This window comes from Cuculus canorus, chromosome 2, assembly GCF_017976375.1.
Source record: "Cuculus canorus isolate bCucCan1 chromosome 2, bCucCan1.pri, whole genome shotgun sequence".
NCBI lineage: Eukaryota > Metazoa > Chordata > Aves > Cuculiformes > Cuculidae > Cuculus > Cuculus canorus.
In genome coordinates, this window is record NC_071402.1 from 140,620,414 (window position 1) to 140,639,940 (window position 19,527).

At 36.4% G+C, this 19,527-nt stretch overlaps 1 protein-coding gene across 8 annotated transcripts in view; it reads right to left on the bottom strand.

The window, feature by feature from the left end:
- The window catches only part of NEBL (nebulette), a 257,190-nt gene that overhangs the window by 20,590 nt on the left and 217,073 nt on the right, over positions 1-19,527 (bottom strand). For 5 of the 8 annotated variants that reach the window (XM_054057765.1, XM_054057767.1, XM_054057766.1 and 2 more), the window contains 4 exons: positions 17,386-17,490; positions 16,070-16,241; positions 12,126-12,218; positions 11,031-11,159 (listed from right to left, as the gene is read on the bottom strand). In XM_054057765.1, the coding sequence (XP_053913740.1) occupies positions 11,031-11,159; positions 12,126-12,218; positions 16,070-16,241; positions 17,386-17,490 (499 nt within the window). The remainder of the gene's footprint in view (positions 1-11,030; positions 11,160-12,125; positions 12,219-16,069; positions 16,242-17,385; positions 17,491-19,527) is intronic. The other 3 variants (XM_054057771.1, XM_054057770.1, XM_054057772.1) reach the window with 3 other exon arrangements.

The following is a 19,527-nucleotide window of genomic DNA, read 5'->3' on the forward strand; positions in this document are numbered from 1 at the left end:
ATTGACAACCGTAGTTGGAAAGTACCACAGAGTTTAAAGTATTAAATACCCTTAATACTGTGCTCTGCCAAAGGAAAGAAGAAGCCAGATCCTAAACAACCGCCCAAGTCCCTGTCTGCCAAGCAGTAGAGGTGGTGAGTGACAACTTCACAGCCTGCAAAGAGCATCAGCTAGTCCTGTCCTGGCAACGCATACAGTTTTGATGAATAGGAAATGCCATCAGCTCTCTGAGACTGCCTTTGGAATGGCCAGTTAGGACTGTAAGATCATAAACACTCAGAAGAATAGATTGGATAAATGTAATTCCATTGCAGCCTCCTAAAACATAAGCTTTTTCACACAAAAGCTGAAGCTATCTGTTATAAAACAGGGTGGTAAATGATTTCCCACAAAATTCAACAAGTAAAATGTTTCAAAACGTTGCCAGCCTTTAAAAACATAGGAAGAGGCTGTTCGCAGTATTTGCTCATACTGACTTATTTTTGTGGGTTTTGCTAAACAACAGGATAAAATGGAAGTGAATACAATACAAAATTGCAATTTAGAATTAATGACAACAATTGTTGTCTTCATCTATATCTGTCATTTAGACTTTTATGGGCAATTACAATAATCTACTTCACTTGCAATTTAATTCACTTAAAATACAAACCATTAATCCCCCTTCCAGATCCCAGTGACCAATTTTTACTACAGCACTGCACTACCTCAACCATTTGGCTTCTAACCGCAAAACTAGAGTCCTATTTGTCTCTAGTTTCGAATTCAAAAACTTCGCTTTGGGGTTATGATAATGAACACAGAATATTCTAAACCAGTTAAATGTAATGCAACCGACAAAAAATTATGGTTTTAATATTCAGCTACAAAATCTTTTCTAGATATATAATTCACTCATTTTCCTCACAAAAGCAGATTTAAAACATTAAATACTCAATTGCAACCCAAGGACAAAATAATTTCTAACTGGGACTAGATTTATGTACTTGGGTTATGTTTCATATGAATATTTGGAGCAGAGTTTATACAGATGCTATAGGAGTGGGCTTGGCTGGTTGTTTTTGCTTTGACAGAACCATTGACCTATCCAAATTGCAAAAATGATTTTTTTTTACTATTGCTTTTAAAAGATGGTGTCTTCAACTCACCTCTACAACATCTAATGCATGGACTTCCAGACATATGTTCTATATTGTATTATGTCTTAGGAAGTGCTGTAGCACTTCAAATATAAAAGCAGTGCCCCCACTCATATTCTATAGATTACAGCATAAACTGCTATGAATATTATTTCGTAATTAGTCTTCTATGTTAGCTGTACAATCTGAAGACTTTAGCCTATGCATGTATTAGTAGCTGGTGTATTATAATACTTACACGTCTTTAATTCTTCTACTGGTATTGTAACTAGGACATCACAAGTCATCCTGCTCTGGAGTTCTGAATAAGAATTGCAGTCAGGATTTGGTATCAATAAATAAACAAAACCTTATCGCCAGCTGGTTTTTTCGGCTGATATTCTACCTAAGCTGCAGCACATCTCAGATCAGAAAACACAGTACAATATGTCTTGCCTTTCCTCATGCACCACACCACTGCCTTTTACTTATGAAGGCACAAAATGTCTGAAAGCCAACGTAAGGTATCCTCAGCACTGGTGGGGCCACAGTGCATCACAGGAAGCTGCAATTCCTTCTTAAATGGTGAATTGGCAGGTTTTTGCTCTAGGCTTCCTCACAAATGGAAAGACTTAGCAAAATGTTAACGTTTTATGCTTACCCACATGTCTTCAATTATAATTTGAACTCACATTTACTGTCCATCAACTGTTGCCCATTTGTTTTAAAGAGAAAAGCCTATAGGTTCTTCTTACAGAAGCTGTGCTTTGATTTCTGTGCAGCTGTTTATTTGCATAGTGGGTACAACCAATCTGAGCACTGGCAGAAGGATAGCATCAATCAAGATAAAGTACGTGACTGCACATAATGTTACTAACGATATTTATTGTCTGCTGGATATAAAATTCTCTGAAGTGTATCAAAAGCTGCTCTAGGGGACTACATTGAAAAACTTAAAACAACTGCTTGCCAAGGGAGCCATTAACACTTCCAACTGTTGAGACTCAAATATTCCACTTTCTGCTCACTAACTGTTTAAAGGAAAAGGGAACATCAAACTCAGACAAATGGCAGAGTAAACAGAAGGATGCCCTGAACTGCTGCCACACTACAAAAACAGAAAATGGGATCTCTTCTGGACTCTCCCTCACCTGGATGTGTGGGAATTGCCTTTCGGTGCTGCCAGATCTCAAGGGTGTGGGAGAGAAGCATGGGAATATAAAGCAGACAGAGGGAATCTAAGCAGAAATATTTTGCAAGTGTGAAATGTAAAGCTCTCCCTAGAACACTAATTCATCCTCATGAATATACATTGAATAAAAATGTGCTTTCAGATAATCACAATTTATAAGGTATTACAGCCAATGTAGGTTATTTAGTTTTATTCCCAGAGTCCCAAATTAAACCTTAATCAAAGCTTAACTCAGCTTTCACTTGGAGTGCCGTAACTTGGTGGCCCACCTTAAATGGCTCTCTGCAAACACACATAGCATGAGGAATAAACAAGAGAAGTTAGAGATGTGTGCATGTCTGCAGGGCTATGAGTTTATTGGCATCACTGAGATGTGGTGTGATGGCTCCTATTACTGGGGTATTGGAGAAGGATAGAGGCTCTTGGGCAACTCCTCTTGTCCAGAGAAGTTGTGGATGCCTCATACCTAAAAGTGTACATGACCATGTTGGATTGGTCTTTGAGCAACTTGGTGTAGTGGAAGGTGTCCCTGCTCATCGCAGGGTGGGGTTGAACTAGATGATCTTTAAGGTCCCTTCCAACACAAACCATTTTATGATTCTATGAAGTTTCAAGCTTTACATTAAAAAATAAGATTTTACAGGTATTTCATACCTCTTTGCAATGGAAGATAATAAAATCTAATCTTCTGGAACAATTTCTCTCATGTTCTGCATTAACAAAGCACTCAGCAAAGGACACTAGAGGTCCAATAGTCCAGACTAAGACAGAGAGATTTGATAATGCATGACTTAGTGCATAAATGTAGTTCCATTGCCATTCGGGATTCTTGGAGTTTCATGGCTAAAAAGGCTGAAACAGATTATTCAGAGGAGACCAAATTATATATTAAGCAGTCAGAAACTTTCTTTTCACAGAGACTTACACGGAACTTAGCACATGTAAGATACACACTCACTCAGTTTCCAACTGAAAACTGAACTCACAACTAACCTGTATATAATTTTCCTTCCTATCTCAAATCTAGAGGTGAAAAGGTATCATCTTTCTAACACCAGGAAACCTCTCACTGTTTTCAAAAATTCCTCTATCTGTAATATTGCTATTTTCTATCACAAATAAATAATGCCCTTTTGAGCATCAGGAATCACTGCAAAGCAGGAAGCAAAAACTGAAAAAGCAAGACATATCTCCTTCAAATGAAAAGTGCAGTTTCCAGAAGAGAGAAAGCTCTGTCTTGCTGCCTGAACAAGCACTGTCCTTTTGGGGTATGGCATAGATACAGCAAAGTCTTACAAAGGAAACAGTGATTTCAGCAAAAACCTACTTGAGAATGGAAAAACAGGATTCACTTGTTTTGAAGGAGCATAAGCCCTTTAACAACATACACAGAGAAGTTCTTAGCCACGTTTAAAAATATTACAAGACATTTATGAGTGATTTATTTATTATTCAGCTACAAGCATTTGTACTTACATTATACACTTAAGAACAGAAAAACATCTGATCACCAGGATGAAAAAGCAGAGTTTTCCCACAACGCTATTGACTGGAAGAATATTTATTCCCACACACTATCTTTTAGGTTGGCAAACCTTTTGGGGGCTTGCATGTAAAAGAATCAAAACCAAAGTACCATCTAGTTCAAAACAACAACAAAAAACCCCAAACAAATTCAGAGAGAGATGTAAAAGTCTGATGGATAAGGGAAGTGTGGATGTGACCCCTACCAAAAGGGAGTACACAGAGCTTTGTTTTGATGTGTTCAGCCTTCTGTGGCAGTGCAAGCCTGCTGATATACTTGGAAGGGGACAAGAAACTCACAAGAGCCTATAGTTCTTGTGAAATCTACAATTTCTCTTCCTCCAAATGCCATGTTTGATTACCAGAATCTAGGGAACAACATTACAGAAACAGAGTTCAGCTATCTAGCATAAAATAATTATTCTTCTTTGGATGCCAGAGAAGAAAATATAACTTCTCTGTCATTCTGCTTGACTTCCTTAAAATGACAGAGCATAGCAACTGAATATGAATATGAAAAGGAGTGAAGAATTTCTGTATTCCTGCCAGCTGCACCTGAGTTCTCCATATTACAATATAGACAGCAGTCAGTTATTATTCCCTCTTTTTTACTTTGCCTTGTCTTTTACTAAGGGTGATATTCTCCCCCTCAAAACCAGAGGCTTTTTAATAAAAATTTATGTGAAGGACAGAGCAAGGAAGGAAAACAAATCCTGCTTCCTTTCCTCTTCTCCCACTTATCAGCAGAAGAGTATTATCACTCTTCCAATACAAGTAGACTCCTTGGCCCAGAAACAGCTCTGCAATTCCAACATGTGAAATGAAGAGCTTTTCCTCCATTTCATCTAACCAGTTTGTCTTCTGAACAGGAGTAGAAGCACAGTTTCTTGTTCTAAGATTTTCTGTGGTATGTACGAGAGCCAAAGCCTCAGTGAAATCTTACAAATAAACATTCTGGATACAGAGTCGTAGATATTGGTGTGTGCTGGGGTGGAGAGAAGGAGAAATCTCTGAAATCATTGTTTAAAATATCAGTGTCAGGCTGAGGAACAAAAGCCTGCTCCATGAGCTTTGTACACAGGGCAAGTCCGTTGCCAGTGATATACAGTAATTCATAAAACCTACATTTACTCTTTGCAGAGCTTGTTTAGACTGCAGTTCAAACAATACTATTTCTAATGGCCTACAATACATCCCTGTCTTAGTGAAGCAAGGAGAAAGATAACCCCTGGAGTTTGGAGAAAGGGTGAGGAGCAGGCTCAGCTACTCTGGAGCCCTTCTACAGAAGCCTCATATCACACAAGGAGGACATGCCACTAGGGAGAGAGATGAAAGGACTCACTGTTTCTCACTGACTTTATTTCCATTCCAAACTATATAAAGACTTCAAAACTTTAAGTACCCATGTCCCACAGGAAGATAACTGCGGTTCTGCAGTCTTCATAGACTTCAGAGTCAAATTGTCAGCATGCCCCTTTGCCATATTGATTCTTCAAAGGCAGTTTGCACTAATCTTTTCTGGATTTGACTAATTGTTAGGTAGTATCAATGAAATGCCTATTATGAATTTTTCTCATAGCAACTTACAGGTTAATTTCAAGGTTGATGACAAAAATGAAGACTGTATCAAGATATAAATAGAATTTCATAGTTTGCTGAAATATTCTATTTGGATTGCCAGTGTGAGTGAAAGAACGTAGCTTCCCAGGTAAAGGAAAAGTGAGTGACCCGAGCGTTAGCCAAAGACTCAGAATGAAAAAAGGAAGACTTTAATCCTCAGATCAAGGCCTCTTTGCACTAATTTTCACTACCTGTTTGGTGGCATCAGGTGAACTGAACCTGAAGAACTTGGGCTGAAGGAGACAAGCACAAATAGTGAACATATAGCCAGCCAGTAACACACTGGCTCCAACCAAATACATTAAATTTTAGCACTCTTTTTTAAAATGCAACAAAAGGCACTTGAGAATTCTGTCCCAATACCCACTAAGGTTTCCTACATAACACGAGATTTTGGGAGCACAGCAAACTTGATTTGTCTCCTACAAACTGACTTCTATATGGGTTTTAAGACATGAAAATGACTTAGCAAATAACCAAGAAACAAAGTTTTTTTCCCAGCAGAGAAACAATATATCCATGATGGACAGAAACTGGTACTGACCTCTGACTTTTCTCCTTCTACAAACTATATATAATTTAAAATAAGAACAAAGGGACACTTTAATACACTGAAAAATTTGTAACATATGGTTAGGAAAAATTTATGCTTGTACCATGTATCAGTATATACCATGTCTATATACTGGTACACATCAATTAAACTAGAAGGTGAGAAGAAATAAAAGACCAAAAAAAAAAAAAGGAAGGTCAATAGCAAAAGGAGAGAAAACCAACCTAAAAGGTTTCAACTAAAAAGAAGAAAAGGATATATCAGGGACAAAAAAAGTTAAATTCATCTATTGCAGGATGTTCATTAAGATAATTTCAAAGTAGAAACTTTCAGACTGAAAGCAAAACTTGATAATCTTTAAATAGAATCCTGCTGATTTAAATCAAAGAAAACCAGAAGTGAGCTAAATAGAAAGCCGCACAGAGGTACAACAAATTGAAAGATAATCAAAGTAAAAACTGAGAGAAGGAAGGATAACAGAAAGTGGAATGAAAATATTCTGCAGTTGAAACAGGATTTAAGGAAAGCAGCTTAAAGGACTTCAATAACTAAAACAAAAGGAGAAACCATAAGGAAATACTTTCACTGAAATATAATGAAAAAAATCATGCACACAAACTGTTGCATAATAAGAGAGACAGACAGACAGAATAAATAACAGTGAAATGAGAATAGCAGACAGTCTTTCAGTGCAGATGGCTCTTCTCACTCCAAACACACCAAGAGCAATTCTTCACCTCAAAATGAGTCAAAGACTGATCCAAAACAGAAGTGACAAAAATGGTAGTTCTAGTAACAGTGCCATGGCTCATTGGCTATCATCCAGCCAGTGGTCAGGATACTCTCTTCTATTAATACAGAAACGTGCACAGCTACTTCCCTGCCATGACAGTAAAGCCTGGCATTTGTTCCAGTAGGAGCCAACTGACCCCTGTAGACACTAAACCAACTCTCTTAAGGACAAGTTTCTGTGCTCTCAAAGGCTTAAACTGTTTGGCATTTTAATCCTAAACCAGAATTTCCTCTGGTTGGACTATTTTGTTTCTTTGCTTCCTACAAAAAATGGGCCTGAAGGAAAATATTAATTAACCTTAAAGGTTTACTTGCAGACGTCATTTTATCTTGTCATTCTCTGTCCATACCTGCACAGACACAGCTTGGAGCAACTGAGCTTGGTTTCTATAACTGACACTGGATCATGTACCACAAATTAATTTCTGCATCTTACGTCATACCACACAGTAACACTCTACTGTGAAAAAGTCTTTTCCCTGCCTCAGTCTCCAGAGATGGAAGTACTGAGAAGAATATATACAGGAAGTGTGCTAAAATAAGCCTTTTATTAAAAAAAAAAGTCTCAAATATTGTGAAACTGTGCTACTTCCAAGCATGTTACTCTTGCCTTCGGGGAATCGAACTAAACAAGAGAGTCTTAAGCCATGGAGAGTGTGAACTTAAGGCCATTTTCACTTACTTAAGTAAGTTACTAGTAAGAGATGGTGGATTCATTTTATATGGAGATCTTAAAACAGAAGAAAGTATCTTTATAAAAATGCATGGTTTAATACACCTTCTGAGAAACACTAGAGACCATGAATACAAGAAGTCAAATTAGGCGATACCTCTTTTCCCTTCTGTCATCAGACACTGAAAAGTCCATAGTTATACATAAATGTGAGTTACACATAAATGCAATTCATCTCTTTTATGAAGAAGATAGTTGAGATACAAATATAACTGTCCAAAATAATGCAAGACGGGAATAGGTGTTGAGCCACATGAATGAGAACATCCTCTCCTGGTGCTGGAATGCAAACTTAAGGATGAGACCTTAATTGTAGGGGAGGAAGGTGAGAAAGACAGTAAGTGTGAAAAGAATTAGGCGAAAAATAGCGCCAACAACTGCACAAAACATCATGACAGAAAGGAAAGTCTTTATAAAGAAACTGAAAAAACACAGCTGTTTTTTTCAATTCAATGCTATCTAAAAACACCTGAATCAAAAGTAAATAAACTGTCTCTTGCTTTTTTTCTTCTACAATGTTCTGTGAAGAGGGAACTGTTTGGTCTGTCTTTATAAACAAAAATAAATCTGACATTCCTATACCTCAACTTCTCTTTCTAACAAAAACAATCTAAAAAAACTTCACAAAAATTAATTAATAGCTGCACATCTGAGAAGCTGTAACACCAGTGTTAAAAGCAGAATTGAAAGACAGAAATCATTAACTTCTGTTTCTCTTTAGCCAAGCTGAACATAACTACTTGAAAAACAGCTGAGAATTTTGCAAGAACTGCCGTACACCCAAATGCTCCTGGGAAGTGCTACAGAATGGCTTGCAGGTAAAAAGGAGATCCTTTTAAGGGCAGCATTTAATTACAAATCATTTAGGCAGACCGAGAAGCTCTAGTGCAACACCTTTTGTCCAGTATGGAAAAAAAATTCAATGATACCATAAGGTAATAAAGACAACTCTGAAAAACACTAACAGAGAGAAGCTGCAAAAAGGACAGACAAAACTGAAAAATCATTTAAAAAATAATATAAAAATGAAAGTTCATCGCCTCCATCAGGTTTGTTGGGAATGTTACAATTGTTTCCTGTCCAGTCTTATCTGCAGTAGTCTAAAACGGAGATCAGAGATTTGCTCTGAATAATGCAAAAAATGGACCAATTTTGTAAGTAAGCTCCCTGGGAAGCTCAACCTTGCCATCTAAAATAATGGTCAGGGGAATCAAACAGGAAGAATTAATTCTACTGAACAACGTTAGTAGCCCCACTGCGATGTTGTTGTTAAAATTCCCAAAGACAAGAGAGAGCATTACTTAGCACTGGATAAGCCTTTAACATCTGGTATGAAGCTAGGAACCCAGCTAAGGGCTGTAAGAGGTGGTTAAGGAACAATTCCACAGGCAGCTGCAGTGGATTGGTGAAGACTTGAGTTGCGGGTCAAGCATCAGTAACAGTACCTACAACAAGTTAGCAATCAAAAAACACAGAAATATCTGAAAGATAATGAGACAAGGCCAAAGACATTTAGAGGCTGTAAAACTGGTCACAAGTCTCCAACTCTTTCATGTTGGTGCACCACTGGTTTGAAAAATTGCCCATGAGAAACACTGCTAAATCTAAAAGTACAAACTCCATGACGAACAGCCACGAAAACTTAAATGGGTTTAGTTCTTATTTACTGTGGTACACCATAAAAGACAACGCATAAAGGTCAAGGGCAAACTCATCTTGTGGTTATGTGCTAAATCACATCTTAGATGGGATGCTGCTGTGCTCGGTATTTTTGACCAAAGATGCTATCTTCTGCTGGGTTTTTTTCTGAGTGTGCACACAGAAATGGCATTTTCTTGTAAATCATTAGCATTATGTCAAATTAGCTCTGGCTCCGCAATGGGAACTGTCTGCAAGTGCTCAAACACTCGCTAGTCAGCTGGGTCAACAGCGGAAACGATACCTTGCTAAGGTGTGTTCATCTTGGCAAGGATCTATTCAGCACGTAACCACAACAATAGATTTAAATAGAGACACAAAAAGCAAGCTTGCTAGTGCTAAAACAACCACTAAAATAAAGCTAATTTCCTATTCCTAATAGGGCAAGTAACAAAAAATATCTGCTAACAATCAAATCAAGCTGACAAAGCAACATTGAAATGGTTTGGAATAGAGCCAAAAAGATCAGAACAGATACAGAGAAACAATATGCACTGGACTGTGAAGCTCACTTGGCATCATCACAGGAAGAAACATAAAAACCAGCATGATGTGCAATATTGCCATCTTCCATTTTAAAGGAGCTGGAATATAGCTAAAATATCAAATAAAGATGAAAAGATATGATATAAGGAATTATACTGTCAAAGATGTGTGTTTCTTTCTTTGTTCAGGGTTAGTTCTTTAGTTCGAATGCTTTCTTCCTCACCTGTTCTTAATCAGAGCTGCTGGTATGTATTTACATGGCACCTAACACAAATAGTCACCCTAATGACGTATTACTCTGGTGACTTGGAGAACATGAACAGACACAGTCTACAATGAAGATGCTTTAAAATATTCTAAAAGTATGGGTAATTCAATGATGCTAGGTAACTAAATGGCAGCAATTTCTTTACTCTAACGCTTTCTTGAAAAAAAAGTAACCCTTTGGATAACCTTTCTAACGCACATTTTTTCACAGTTGAGAAGTGGAAGTCACTATCTCTGTAAGATATAAATTTAGAATGCAATCTTGCTGAATATTTACAATTTTACAATCAAGTGTAGTACACATTGGAATGCCAGTAGGATGACTAGACCCCTATTCAAAATTTTCATAAATTTTATTCTAATCTAGAGCATGAAACAAATGCAAGATGTGTTTTTGTAGCTGGGAATGGAGGTTTGTCAAAGTATGCTAATATTAATCCATGTTAAACAATATTAGACTACATAAGTTTGCCAGATGGATATTACCCTTGTTCCCAACTACTGAGAATATAAGAAAACTTTCATAAGGTAGAAAGCTGCCAGTTGATACTTTTTGGTTTTTCTTAGATGGAAACAGAGAGCCACAAGCACCTGCACACCTTAATACAGGAAGAAACAGCTTCAGTCACTAAAATACTATTATAGGCTTGATTTGCCCACTTAAAAGCACAAGGTAAATTTATTTTTTCAGTTCAGAGTTGAATTTTTTACATTGTGTCTTTCAAGAAAAAAAAAAAAAGCAAAACAGATATATACATATTTTGTAAAAACACAACACACCTTCTCCTAAGCATCGTAAACGGGAGTTAGCAGGATATTTGGACTGACTGTGTTACCAAAATGGTGAATGAGAAAACAAGATAAAGCAATATGGCATGCAAGAAAATATGCAGTCCTGAGATTTTGCTTTGCTTCCTCAATCAACCAATGGCTTACACGGTTTCTAATGATTTGTGACTACACAAGGATATGGGGTTAATACAGGCCTGTGAGGTCTCAACACACTGTGATAGTGTCATTAGTGAAAGAGGTGGGAATAAGGAATACCTCCTCCATCAGATGGCCTCGTTATCTCACTGCAGTAAGAAAAGGCAGGATTCGTGTCAGAGCCATCTGATTTATAATCTCCCAAACTGGTAGAATGTAAATACTGCTTACTGTAACGGCTTGCCCTTTCTACAAAGGTAGAAAGAAAGAATATCACAGTAAACAGATAACAGAAGTGTGAAAAAGAGCAGCAAAAAAACCCCCATTGATTCATACACTGATGGCATTAAAATTAGAGAAAAATGAATTGATCACAATTTTGTATCCATTTTGATTACCATTAGTTCAAAAGCTTTTTTCAATATCAGATACAACTGAGCTTGTTCTCTGCTTTAAAAGAATAATAGAAATGGAGGCAGGATTGAGACACTGGGAAAAAAAGGGATGAAGATGAAGCATGTGAAAATTTCCAGTGGAAATCAAAATGTTCTTTTAACTCAGCATGTATATAAGAGCCCGTGGAAATACTGCTGAATGACATTCAAAACAATATCTAGGATTCCACTATTAGAAAAAAAGAGATAAAGACGTGCGCAAAATTAAGCATTCAAAACAAATATTTTGTGGGGAAATAAAATCCTAAAACCTGGAAAGATAAAACATGGCTTCCCATTATTACATTAACTTCTTTCCTTATCCATCTACACTTAAATTATGAACACTTTGGAGTTGTAAACAACAGCACAAAGCATAATATCATGTGCCATGTAAGCAAAATGTCCAAAGTAAAGAAATCAATTTCATAAATAGCCCCTCTTCTATATCCTTGAAATTTTAGTAAGCTTCAATTATTTGAAAATTCTACTCATAGTGAGGGCAAAGACAGTCAATGCTTTTCAAGTGACTGTTTCTAAGTGGTATGAATAACTGCTGTATAGGATAAGATTTCTTTCACTATTTCTTATCTGCACATGTGATCACAGCTCAAGTTCTTATAAAACACTGCCTTTAAAATAAAACACTGCTTTTTAAATACGTATTAAAACATACTTATAAAACATATGGCTGGCATGTTCACCTGAAAATTTACTGTATCAACTTAGTTTCATAAACATTAAAAGCTGATTTGGGGAAAGGTCAGGATATAAGCAATACCAGCAAGCATATGCAGACTCCTAGACTGAATATTGTCCTCCAGAGGATCAATGTCGAAGATGGAGCCAGGATCTGTGCGCCAAACTTTAAGGTCTTATCCCAAAGCACAGAAACGATGAGACAGACAAACAACAAAGGAAGTAAAAGCATGAAAGGAATGAGTTTTAACAATCAGTGACCAATTTCCTTCACATAGAAATTAACCAAAAGATCTAAATGTTCACCTGAAAGGTCTGGAAAACATTAATTTCCTGCTTAAAAGAACTCGGTGCCTTTGTTCTAAGCACTGACATTATTTTAAGAGGCATTTTTTCTCCCAGTTTTTTTTTCCTTTTCTAAATATGACCATAGTAATATCTTAAGTCTAAATAAATGGAAACAAGTTAAATACCAGGCACCAAAGCTCTTTTCCACCAGCACAACTAAAACCATTAGAGCTTCAAGATGATTGCCGCAGCCCACCAACAGTATCCTTACTCTATGGAGATGTCACGGTATACATCCCTATAGCTAACAGTTGGCAGCATAGATCTCTACAGCTGACAGAAGTAATGTAGGGCCTCCTTTGCATACAGTAGAGATCAAGTCAGCCTAATAAGCAGAATCAGATGCATAGGTGATCTTACAGAGGATAAACTTCTTGCTCAATTAATTTAAATTCAAAAGTATCCATCTTTCCTAATTAATAAAAAAATATTGGACTAGGATGACTAACTCAGCTATAGAAATCTACATTGTAGAGATATACAGTTGGGTAAAATGAAGCCCACTCTTGACTGTCACTAATAATTCCCCTTTGTCTTCCAAATATCTACGTTTTCTGGGACACAGACTTAACGTTGACCCACTACCCCACTATTGAAAAGCATTATTTTAATTCACTGTGTAGATTCAATAACAGTAGTAACAGTAAGATCTTCAGCTCTTATTTATACAAGTAAATTACCAATATCTCTTGAATTCACATCTGAATTGGATATTGAAAAAAAAGAGTCCATAAAAAATAATTAATTTCATATCTGAGTTCAAGTTATAATCACAGCAGAAAAGTAAATACAGATTCCACCACATTTTTTAATACATTTTTAACAATTACAATGTTGTATAAGTTAAGAGGAGGCTTATAACAAATGCAGAAGTAGCTACAGTGTAAATTCTTGATCTATGCACAACAATCTAATACACATAATTTGTATCTGCTACATCTAAAAATACAATAATGATTTAATCTCTCCAAAGTAGTTTAAAACAAACCCTCGACATAAAGTACAGCCAGTTAAACTACAAATCTACCAGGTCACACCTTTTTACTAATAGTTTGCTTCTTGGGCAGACCTGTCTGCAAGATTTACTCAGTGCATTGGAAGTAGGAAAAATAATTGTCTTCCCAACTCAGTTCTTTTTCTGGTCTGAGTGGTACCAAGCTAAATAATGTGTTGGTAGGTAAAGTAGGACTGTGGGGACTCCAAATATGTCATGTTTCAAATTATTAATAGCCTAGAGGCAATGGAAAGAACAGACAGACCTAGTGAAATAAACCCCGCGGTTTTAGAATACATTCAATGTATGTACATTATGTGTTATCTACAGCAACTCCCATAAGGTGAAGCATAGCGCCTACTCCCTCTTGTCAAAATGAATAAAAGCCAATGCAAAATCTTTTGATAAATGATCTGTTATTCCTAACAGTGATAAATTATGCAACTATATAAAGCACTGACAGGCATGAAAGGGGTGGGGGAACTGCTGAATGCCCAACTTTTCCTGTTTGATCATGCCTTAGTAAGTAGAAACAATAAGTACAGCTCCATGGCAGCATCAGTGCAACAACCATTGATTTGTACTGATTTTATCCACCCCTGTAATCTGAAACAACATACACAGAATCAGAATCTTGGCAATTTATAGCATCAATCGATTTTAACTTCCTGCTAACTTTTGCCCATTTAAAATAACCTTATACTCATGTGAGAATCATGGAGCCTCTTTAGTCACAGATACAAAGCTCAGTTACATTAAATTATCTTGAAGGGTTTAAAATGGCTTTAGCAAGGTTAAAACTAGTGCCTATTTTCCAAAGCAGTGGCATTAATTTTAGAAATCAAACATTTGAAGGAGTTGTTACTGCTTCACAAATAATACTTTAAAAAACAATCAGATGGTCTTTAACACAGAGGTGCTTCTCCTAGCTGGCTGAGCAACTATCAGCTAGGAAAAAACTCAAGAGAGTCATAGTTGTGTTTTTTAGTCTGTGATATTTTTTTTTCTAGCTGCCAAGGACATTCCATGAGCACTGAGCTCACTGCTTCTTTATAAATAAGCAGATATTGTAATTGCAGTTCACTCTGAAACAGCATTAGCTGAAATATCACTGGATATTAGGCTCAAAACTTTGTCATGGAATCTTTCCTTTAAACAGCTGCACTATTTTTTGCTGTTTGGCAAGTAAAGGAGAATTTCTGTATGTTTTGATAGAGTATTTTAAGGTGACAAACAGTACTAATATTTCAAGAATTTATCTCAGAGACGCTCTTAATACTAACCTTTTTTGTGCTACCAAGCCTTCAATTACTGAGCATACGATCGCGCATGATTCTTACACAGGTCTACAGCATACTGCAAACTGTATATTAAATCGCAATTTCAGAAGAAATTTTCTCTTGCTCTTTGGCTGCACCATTTCTAGGTATGGAAGTGAATTCAAGTGCTTTTGTCTCTACAGACAATGATTTTCTGAACAAGTTGTTGCCCTAGATCCAGAATGTGTGACCCTCTGAGACCTGCATGGTCTTAAAAGCATCATCACTTTCCCCATGCAGAGCTCTGTAAACATTCATTCATGAGAAATCTCTTCTGACATAAGGCTGTAGTTACAGACAAGTAAAAGGTGGCTGGCTCTACAAAAGGAAAGAAATATGCTTTTTTAATGTAGTGGAGACTCATTTGGAGAATTTAAGCAAAAGACTGAAGAAACATCTGCCAGGAATGTTACAAATATATTTAACCTTGCTATAGGCAGGAAGATGGACTAGATACCTAATGATGAGTCCATCTGACCTGCAATTTCTCTGATTTCTGAGAAGTAGACCTAAAGTCTGCTATTATTAGTATGTATGAAGGATTTTAGAGTGCTATCTCAGCATGCTTTTCCGCATGTAGACCCTCTGAGGTCTACAGTGTTAGAAAGCACAAGGAAACTGAAAAAGGACACATGAAGAAAGGAGAAAAAAACTTAAAATGTCAGGTTACCATTTCTTTTATATAGCAGACTTGTTAACTTCTATGAGATTTCGAATATCCATTTTGATTCTGAAAAAGTGTTTATGATGAATACCCTAAATGACATCTCAATGCAATACTCTGTCTCTACATACCAAAACAATCTGTACTGTACAGTCTGAACACCTGGTCTTATACTGGCCATCAGAACATCACTTCTTAACAGTGGTGTTTGATTTACTGGAGACTTAATGAATTATAGTTTAAAATATTTTGAAATTGCATGACATTTTAAAACAAGAGGTAAATGGAGCATGTATAGCATTGGAAAAAATTGATGACAGACAGACTGGTCTGCAACACTTAAACACTGAAATCTTGGAGAATCACAGCATTAATCATCTCTCTTCTGCACAAAATGAAGACAATTGCAGATATTTTGGCCTGTCTTGAAGAGTCAAAATTCAAACTTAAAGCAATAATAATGATTATCTGTATTCCAGAAAAAATATTACAGAGCAAATGATAATGTATCTCCCATTCATTCCCATCATTACTTCACTAGAAGCTGGCATTGAACCAGTAGTTCAACATAAGTTTCAGGCTGAGAAAAAAAATGAAAATGAAATCTGGGAGTACTTTTTCTTGGTTATAATCGAGAACAAAAGCAGAGGCCTTCATCTTCCCCACAGTGTTTTCAATAGCAATGTTATTTAACAACTTACCAACAATTATTCCGGGTCTTCTATCCATTTCAACGATATGTGGATGCACACCTTTATATGCTGCATCACTCACAATTTGGGTGTTCTTCCGTACACGTTCTGTTATAGGATCATCTACCACTGGGGTGAAGCCTCTGCCCCTTGTCTTCTCAAAATCTTCATGGTATTTTACCTAGGAAAACAAGAATTACATTTTTCCCCAAGCTGCAATTGACAGCAAACAGTTATCCTATGCAGGAATGCACACATTTGTTTTACGAAACACTCATGTTCTTTTGGTTTTGCACCATAATAGAACTGTTACACACATGAGATAGAAAAGTCTTGGCTGGTTATCCAGCCTATCCCCCTAATTGATTTCCTGTCCATTTTAGTATCATTTTTGCATTTGTTTTTTGTTGCCACTGAATTAGACACTAACTCAAGTAGCAAAGCATCATCTCACAGTAACACAGGACAGGAAAAGCCTTCAGGAGGTTATTGGGTCCATTCTCTTTTTCTCTAAGGTGAAATAGGTCTCCATTAATGTGGAATACTACATCTGTCAGTAAAAAATCTTTCATCAGTAACAGCTCTAAAGAACTCAAGAACTCAAGTATTTCCATTCACTGAGAATTTTGATTATATGCACAGTTTCATACTAAAGGTACCCTTTTGCTCTTCCATATTATCACATACCATCTGACTTAAAACACAGGTTTTCAGAAAGAACTGCAGTTATTCTAAGCAGCCTGCTTTCCAAAAAAAAAAAGTAAAAAAATTAAAACCAAGGACAGTAGGGTAGAAGTGTGGGAACAAAACCAGTATTAGTAAGAGTTATAAAGGTAGTACCCTGATAATAATACCTTTTATATACATATTTAGTAATTAATATTAAGTAATTAATACATCATTACTTTTTAAATAGTCTTAATCATTGACAAACATTCTCACACAAGCAAATGCACACAAAACAACTCATTCCAAGAACAAAAGTCACGCAGAAACCAGGAACGTGCACAGGCACAAGGTGAAGTGTGTCACCCAATCCAGTCAGACTGTGTGATGCTCAAATGAGGTGTGTATTTTTTCAAAGGAAAAGAAAAACAAAACAAAACGAGACATTTAACTGTTAGAAAGCTGTTTATTAGTATTTTGAAAATGTTCATTACAGCCATATGCAGTTAGCAAACACTCCCTCAACAGGCATAAGAAGAAAATATTCCTTCCATACTTGAGCAGAGAGTTTCATTAGTTACCTATATTAATGGAAGACAAAATCCAGTGGAAGTCAAGTGCCATTCCTTAGTATAATCTAGTTACAGAAAGTACCCTACCATTGAGATGTTGTTTTGTGTTTCTTTAACATGCCTTAGCTCAGGTGTGTCTAGAAGCACACTACGTCTACCTTTCATTTGCCTCTGATCAGTGCTGTACTTGACCTGCAACACAGCAACAACAGCAAACATGAAGCTTTCTTTACAATAGAAAGGACGGTGAGAATCACACCATGCAATGTTATCCTTTCCAAACCACAACACCCAACATTTTTCTTGTTTCTTTCTTTACGCTCATTTTCTAGTAACTTATTTCAGAGGGGGAATACAGATGTGCAAACACATTGGCAAGACCATAGGGCATGTTTATTCCATCAATCACTTACTCAAAAAAATACTATTTACCTGAACGCTGAAACAGTTGCCTGTTTAACTGACATAAATGAAATAATTCATTTATCAACTGAAAAATAAAAGAAATAATACGAAAACATCACTGTGACTTGGACATCTTTAAAACAAATTTGTATGGCTGCTGGTAGGCTACCTTCTTATTATCTAGATAGACCCAGATTCTGTCCTCAGTCTGCTTCCACGTCAGGATTAACTGAGAACCCCCGGGTCCCCAGGGAATTCAACTCTTACAAGCAGATTAGTCCTTTGGCAGCCCTTTTACTCCTGTTTGGAAGCTAGTCTTTGCTAGCAGCGCAAAAGCAACATGTCTGGGGCAAATGTGAATATGCTGTTTTCAAAGAGAACGCTTGGGCTCTGTGTTTTGTCCATCAGTGAGTACTGAACCTCCTATGTCACGTTTCTCCTAATTAGCTTTTCTTGTGGCATTTCAAAGACTTGTAAAGATGCAAGGTTAATTATATATTTAAAAAAAAAGGCAAAAAAATCCCATGCTCAAAATGCTAAAACAGTAAACGTAATTGGTCCTTCTTGTTGGTTCTAGAGTGACTACTCTTACAGTTTCTTCTGGCTGGTTGAATTCTACTAATGGTCACTCTTAGCTCCTACGTTGCATTGTAACCTGCGCACTGAGTGGTAGTAAATATTTTAGATTTACCTATACACTCACACTTAAACTATTACCTCTCAAAACAGTTCTACATATGTATTTCAATATGCACCTGTGATTGGAGAAACCAAGTATTAAGATTGTCTAACTCTCCTTACAATTATACAGTACCTAAGCACAACATACCTATGAAAATATGAGTCTTGGTGTCTATATTTCTTATGTAAATTTGAAGTAATGTACACAGAAACATAAATATATGGTAACGCATATTCTTCAAACTACATATGCTTTTCAATATATTGCATTTTCAGGACAGAATCGTTGCAGCCAATACAGTTTGGTTTTCAGCTACTGCTTATTAACATAGAGGAGTATTTATCCCTGTAAATCCTGAGGGGAAAAAAGCTAAGGAGTCACTTGCAGAAAAAAAATCTTAATTTTCAGAAATAAAAAAAAATAAAGTCAAGAATTGTTGGGAAATTTTCCTTATCTTTAACTATGCACCTCAAAACTAACTTCTGTAAATATGCGTGAGCATTTTAAGGACATACTGAAGACATATGTAGTTACAAGGTCAGATTCTGTTCCTCCTTAGACAAATCCAACCTACTTTACTTTTCACTTCTAAAGTGTTCACTACTATTAATTCTCTTTCTGACCTTGAAAGAGTCACTCTGCATGAAATCTGTTCTATTTACTATGTGCAGGGCTTTGTCACTGATGTTGTTTCAGTGAGGACACAGACTATAATGAAACTAGTCTGGTCCTTTACTTCACCATGCTGTTTTGACTTTCTCCTTGCTCTTTACTAGAAGTGTCTGCTGCTTCTTCACTACTGTAGTGGTAATTAAAAAAGAAAAAAGGTAAGCATGATCGTAAAAGCCAAAAAAAATAATAGTATTTTACTCTTTAGTATTTAGTAATCGGGCTACTCAGCTCTAACATAGGTGGTACGTCGTAGAGTGGAATGGATGACTACATGTTTCCATTCTTTGAATCATAAAAAAAAAGAAATTTGCAATAAAATTAAACTCATTTCCTTTTCTTTACTGTAATCTACTCCTGCAATCTAGCAACTAAAAACTGGTAACAAGAGATGAATATTCTTGAAAGAATGACTGACCTCTACTGACTGTCCTTGAAAAATACTAGCACCATCACAACCACTTCCTATTTTT